Raw genomic sequence first — 6,407 nt, forward strand, 5'->3', positions numbered from 1 at the left:
GCCCCCCCATCCCCACCTGCTGCTCAGATTCTCTATAGAGAGCTATGTGGAAGGAGTGGGTGACAGGGAGCTAAGAGGCTCCAGGAGGAGCCAGGAGGGGACAAGATGGGGCTAGAAAACCATCCCTACAGAACAGAGCACAGCGAGGGCCTGGTGCTGCAGATCCGGCCCTTCCTGGCCACCCCCACACCTCAGACCCGGTTGTGGCAGCTGCCAGCCCCTGCTCCACAGAGCTCGGGGCCACTGTCACCTCAAGGCTGGGGGCAGGTGGGGCGGGGAGGAGCCAACATGCTCAAGGGCAAAGTGGTGAATGTCCCCATTTCAGGTGTGGGACCCCTGTCAAGCCCATGGGGCTTCCCAGTATGTCTCCAGCAGGGACGCAGCTGTCCCCATGGCCCCTGGATACGCTTCTCCCTGCTTCCCCAGCCTTCCGAGGGGATCAAGACCCAAGAGGTACCTTTAAAACAGCCACGTTTTTGGGGTCTGCAGGCGATTTCCCTGAGCAGTTGTTCTGGGGGGACTGAGGACTAGGGCTCTGCTCGGACGCGCACGGGGAGGCCTGCCCTGAGTTCGGGCAGTCCCGACCTGGGAAGAGCAGAGATTCCCCTTAGGGACCAGGCTGTGCCAGCCGCATGGGGACTCACCCACAAAGGGAAACCCACCCTCAACCTCTCATGGCAGCCCAGAGCAAAAACTAGGCAAATCCTTGCCAGCATCTGGGGGCGGGGGGCAGCGGGGTGGTCCTGGCTAGGCCTGCCGGGTGCAGCGGTCACAGGTCTAGGAAAAGAGAGAGGCCCACCTCCCAGAGCACCAGGGGCCCCTCCACGTCTGCAAGGCTCTGGTGCTCACCCTGGGTGGCAAGTACTTAAGCTACCTGTTCTTTGAACTCTACGTGTGTGTTTTCTTATACTTTTTTCAATTTTACCCACCCCAGAAATCTTTTAATTAGGAAAACAAATGAGCTCTTGTATCCACAAATAACTCCGTGGAGGAAGCCTGTGGCCCCAGCTCAGGAGCTGCGCCCAGGAAGCCCTTCCCAGCCCCGCCTCACAGCACTGACGCGGATGCCTGAGGCTCTGTCCCCTTGACGCTGCTCTCCTCCCTACCCTGCTCTCAAGCCTCCAGCACGGCTCTAACCTCTGGTGATCCGCCTCAGTGGACAAGGTGACGTTTTCCCGAGCCCCCACATGGCATTTCAGGCCCAACCCACAGCCAGTCCGCGTCTGTATTTTCCCGGACAAGGGTCCTCATTCTTTAAAACCTGTCCTCGGACGAGTCCCTGTCTGATCCCTGTAAGCAGAGAGCTAGCTCCCCGCTCATCATGTTCTCCTCTCCACTTTAGAAAGATGCTTCGGCAGAGGGCTTAGCCACGCTGGTTGTATCTAAGACAGGAAGACACTCTGGTCTCCCTCTCTGAGGTGGCATCTGGCTCCACCCCTCCCCAACGCCCCCTGCCTGCCCCCACCAGCAGCAGAGTCTTGGGAACATCATTTCCCAGACCTCTCAGACCTCCCTGGGCAACATCAGTCCTACCCCGGCCGTCTCACCAACCGAAGTCCAAGCCGGGGAGGCAGGAAGGGGGCTCCCGAGGTATGCTGCCAGCACACAGGCCAGGGACAACCAGCCAAACCCAGACAGGCTGGGGGCTCCCGCGGCCACAGCAACCACAGGCTTGCAGTTTCTGAAAACTGTCAACGAGGACCGCCCAGGCCCTCTTGTGGATCAGGACTGGCAGCTCAGAGCCTGGTCTTTTAAAAAAATTTTTTAAATCTTTCTTGGCATGGCATGTGGAATCTTAGTTCTCTGACCAGGTATCTAACCTGCACTCTCTGCAGTGGCAGCACAGAGTCTCGACCCCCAGACCAACAGGGACGTCCCCATCAGAGCCAGGCTCTTCTGAAGGAGGCTGAGTGGTGTCCCCATGAGCACACGAGCTGCTGGCACCACAAGGTGCTAGCGGCTATCCCTCGTTGATCCTGCACTTAGCCTAGGCCACCGGCAGTTTTGGATCCCTCACCGCCCGGCCTGGCAGCCCAGGCTCCACCCAGGTACCCGCGGCAGCCTCCCCGGTCCAGCAGTGGGCCCCCTACTCCACTCACGCGGTCCCAAGCGGTCCAAGCGGAGAGCTGAGTCACCGGCGCCTGTGGCAGGGACCTGGGCAATGCCCCCGTGCAGCGGGCCCTGCTCGCCCTTCACCAGGGAGTCGGGAGGGAAAAGCCGGGACACGGGGGCATGCTGGCTACCCGGGCCAGGGCCGAGGTCGGTCACCAGGATGCTGCTGGGGAACTCTGCGACTCCAGGAGCCTAAGGGGACGTGGAGGAGGGAGGTCACTCCGAGCACAGCTAGGCCGCGTGAGGGCCACCTGGGATCATAAGATGTTGAGGGCCTGTCTCGGCCACTCACCCTGGTGAGGGCAGCAGGCGTGAGGACCACGTTGGACTGGGACACGGTGGAAGCCAGCATCCCTTCTCTCTTCAGAGGGCCTGACGTCATGATCACTGCCTGCGGCTGGCCTGGGAAGGCAGCTGCTGGAACAAGGGGAGGTGAGGGTGGAGGCCCAGCTGTGCGCCTGCTCCTGACACGGGTACTGAACCTGGGCCAGCCAGGCCGCATGGGGGCTGGGCGGGGGGAGCCTCAGGAGCAGCACACGACCCCTCTGCTGCCACTGAGACGCCACCCCTCACTGTAGGGCATGGAGAGACAATGCTAGATTTTTGCAACTTCTCCTTGGTGGGGACAGATTACAGACCCAGGCAAGAGATGACCAGGGCCACGTTTTTTCCCACACTGGGTTGAGACTGGAAGAACACCACAGAATAGAAAACAGACTCGATCTACACACATCGTCTTTTACAACCTTCTGCTTCCAAGATCATGACATGTGTGTGTCACGAGTTTGTCAGCCTCAGGGACAGGAAATGTCCTGGGGGTGGGTGGGGGGGTCACACTTGCCTTCCCCCACCTGACTCACCTGGGGTGAGGCAAGCGTTCTTCAACACCACAGACACCGGCTCTGGTTTGGGAGCAGGCACTATTTTGGGGGGCTGCTTGTGCCTCCCCCCAGACAAGGAGACAGGCTTGGGATGCACAAAAGTCAAACGGGGTTGGGGAGGCCCGACGGTTGGCGGCCGGGTGACGGGAGACAGCGCCAGGCCGTAGGGGGACCCGGAGGGGGGCGGATAGCGCGTGGTGATAATGAGGCCCTGGCTCTGGCTGAAGGTGGTGGCAGAGGCGTCGTGGGTGAGGGTGGCGGAGGCCGTGTGGGTGATGACGGAGGGCGACTTGCCAGCTTCGGCAAACTTCTGGGGCTGCAGGAAGGTGGGGGGAGTTGGGGGGTTCAGGGCAGTGGCGTGAGGGGGCCCTAATGGCAAGACGGGGGAAGGAGGTGGCGGGGCAGGGCTGGGCGAGAGCAAAGGCAAGGTGAACACGGGCAGGTACGGCTGGGGGCCACTCAGGGGCGGTGCTGAGGGACCCAGGTCTGCCGGCTGCATGAAAGGGTCCCCAGGCTGGGGCGGGTGTTCACAGCCCTGCCCACTCGTGGGGTCCAGGGCAGCGGCTGCGGGGGGTGCGATGAAGCTGTCGGGGAGGCTTGCGGTGGGGAGATCGGTAGGGAGAGCAGTGGTTGGCAGGATGCTCTCCTGAGGAAGGAAGAGAAGAAGTGAGCAACGAATGCTACAGTCACACAGCTCGCCGCCACTCTCCAGCGCTACACGCCACGGAGCCCGACACGTACACCGTGTGCCTGGGACCCAGCCCCGGGCAGAAGGGACAGAGGCGACATCTCCCAGGCCCGGGACTCCTAATCTGGGGGACATGGAGCTGGGTCTCCCCGGATGCCAGCAGGGGTCTTGTTTCCTTTGGGGACTCAGTGATAACACAGGGCTCAGACACAGTGACTGCACACACTTGGCTCACAGCCTGGGGATATCCTGTTCCTGGAGTCCGGCGGGGTCCCCCCAAAGTCCCTGCTATCTTCTGTTACAGAGCAGGGGCAGCCTGGCTAGCAGCTGCTCAGGAGGCTCCCCCAGGACACTGTCTCATATCACCTTCTAGGGAGGTCACGTCTTCCTAAAAGGGAAATGCTATAAGGAATCAATTGTTCGGCTGTCGGTCACCATAGAAGAAGCTCTTCCCTGAGCCAGATGGAAGAAGCGGGGGCCAGGGCACACTAACTGGATACTAACTGAGAGCCTCTTAAGGGCAACCAGCCGGGCCTCCCTCAGCTCAGCAGCCCCAGCTCCTGGTAGCCAACTTGTGCTGAGTGCGTAGCAAAAACGAAAAGAAATACGAGGAACTTCTTAGCAACCACATTTTTCTTTGCTATCTCACTGGTCCTTTCTTTTTCAAAAAAAAAGTTATTTATTTTTAATTGAAAGATAATTTCACTGGTTCTTTCTTAACTGGTCAAGACGAAGCTCGCCACACACAGGTTATCTGGGGCCTTAGGGGGGAGCATGCATTTACTGAGACTGTCTCCCACCTTGTGGACACCTACAGACGCTCTCTAGGAGGGCTAGAATAACTTCTCTACACATTATGTGTGAGTCCAGCACCGGATCGAGCAACCCCTAGCACTTTGCTGCAGAGGTCTAATGACTGGAAGCCCGGTGCCCTTTCCCTTTCCCCAAGTTCCCTCTACCTGAGCAGGTGGGCTGTTGGGATCTGGTGCAGGCGTTGAGGTGGGTGCAGGCAGCATGGAGCCAAAAATGGAGCGGCTGGAAGAGAAAAGGTCTGAAAGACAACATCGGGGGCCTGTGAGCTCTGTGCCTGCCATTTGACTGAATTAAGATCCAAACAAACTGGGCACTGAACCCCACCTTACCCAGAGGAATGCCATGGCCAGAGGGCACCCCTCCCCCCGCACCGAGGTAACTCTGCTGAAACAGGCCCTCTGATTGGAGTTGTACATGCTGGCAACCAGTGTGGGCTCTGAAACAGCCCCAGGCCTCGGTGTTTAAGGATTGCGGGAGTTCGAGGATCATTTATAACTGCAGGGAACCGCAAGGCGGCAGCTGTGTCGCCAGCGCCCCCTGTTGCCCAGAGGGGGAACTGCTTGCAGTCAAGGCTGAACCTGGGGCTCTGGGACGCGCAGGCTGAGAAACACTTGCAGGCCTTGCTGCTGCTGCTGCTGCTGCTAAGTCGCTTCAGTCGTGTCCGACTCTGTGCGACCCCATAGACGGCAGCCCACCAGGCTCCCCTGTCCTTGGGATTCTCCAGGCAAGAACACTGGAGTGGGTTGCCATTTCCTTCTCCAATGCATGAAAGTGAAAAGTGAAAGTGAAGTCGCTCAGTCGTGTCCGGCTCTAGCAACCCCATGGACTGCAGCCTACCAGGCTCCTCCGTTCATGGGATTTTCCAGGCAAAAGTACTGGAGTGGGGTTCCATTGCCTTGCAGCTACTACCAAAAAAAAGCAAGCTTTGGACGAATTCTAAGACCGCTTCCTGGCCCATTCTAACAGTTCCCCTCTATGAAAGGGAAGCCCGGCCCACTCTGTCCTGGGCAAAGGGAGACGCAAGCTCTCTCTCTGCCCCAAGTCCTCACCCTGGAAGGGCTCAAAGGTGTCCATGAAGTCCAGGTTGGGCTGCAAAGGAATCAGCCCAGGTTGAATCATGTCTGCGTTTCCCAGGTGCGCTGTTAGAATAAAAAGGAGACAGAGGGATTGTCTGACCTTCTCAGTCCATGTTGTGGGAATGTATGAGGGGACCAGATTGGATCTCCCTGGCCCTACTCGCATTCTCCTGGGCTAGGATTTCTCGGGGGGGGTTCATGGGCATTCTCCACCCTCAGAGGGGAAAGGTAAACTGAGTGAGTATCTGGGAGCAGACGCTGTGCTGTGAACAGCTCTGCAGAGACCCCTCAGTGCTGACTTCATCTGTGGGCTCCTCCCGGAGGGTTAACTGGATGGCTGCAAGCTCTGAGGTGAGAGGCCAAACAACTGGAGTGCATGTGATTTTCTCGAGAGTGAGTCTCAGGCCCTGTCACTGGCCCCAGGCCCATGTCCTCAGGTGAGGGGACAGGATCAGAAATGTGAAGTCGTTCAGACCAAACCCCCCACTGTTCCCTGGCAGCGGCACCATAGGCTCGATGGGGCCCCCACACAGCAAGGTCGGCCACGCCTTCTCCTCAGCACTCCCCCCAAACAAGCGACAGAGGCTCAGGGATGGACCCAAAGAGGAGCCTGCCCTGGGGACTCCTCCTGGGGTGGAGATGGTACCCTTTTCCATCAAGGGTCTGGGGGCGGGTTACCTATTTCACGGGGGTTGGGCCAGGCCACGGGCGGGTGGGAGGAGAGTGTGGAGAAGAGGGTGTCGCTGAACTCTGACATGAGCATGTCCGTGTCCAGCAGCGTGTCCTCCTCCATGGGGACTGGCGTCTTCCAGCCGTCCCGGTGCTTGTGCCAGTAAA

At 59.2% G+C, this 6,407-nt stretch overlaps 1 protein-coding gene across 1 annotated transcript in view; it reads right to left on the reverse strand.

Moving 5' to 3' along the window:
* The window catches only part of MLXIP (MLX interacting protein), a gene marked incomplete at its 5' end in the record, with an annotated part of 57,263 nt that overhangs the window by 4,176 nt on the left and 46,680 nt on the right, over positions 1-6,407 (reverse strand). Inside the window, 7 exons of the mRNA XM_010841422.1 lie at positions 442-585; positions 2,100-2,304; positions 2,405-2,526; positions 2,973-3,639; positions 4,641-4,732; positions 5,544-5,633; positions 6,249-6,407. Of these exons, the coding sequence (XP_010839724.1) occupies positions 442-585; positions 2,100-2,304; positions 2,405-2,526; positions 2,973-3,639; positions 4,641-4,732; positions 5,544-5,633; positions 6,249-6,407 (1,479 nt within the window). The remainder of the gene's footprint in view (positions 1-441; positions 586-2,099; positions 2,305-2,404; positions 2,527-2,972; positions 3,640-4,640; positions 4,733-5,543; positions 5,634-6,248) is intronic.

This window comes from Bison bison, unplaced genomic scaffold (assembly GCF_000754665.1).
Source record: "Bison bison bison isolate TAMUID 2011002044 unplaced genomic scaffold, Bison_UMD1.0 scf7180017864160, whole genome shotgun sequence".
Classification (NCBI taxonomy): domain Eukaryota; kingdom Metazoa; phylum Chordata; class Mammalia; order Artiodactyla; family Bovidae; genus Bison; species Bison bison.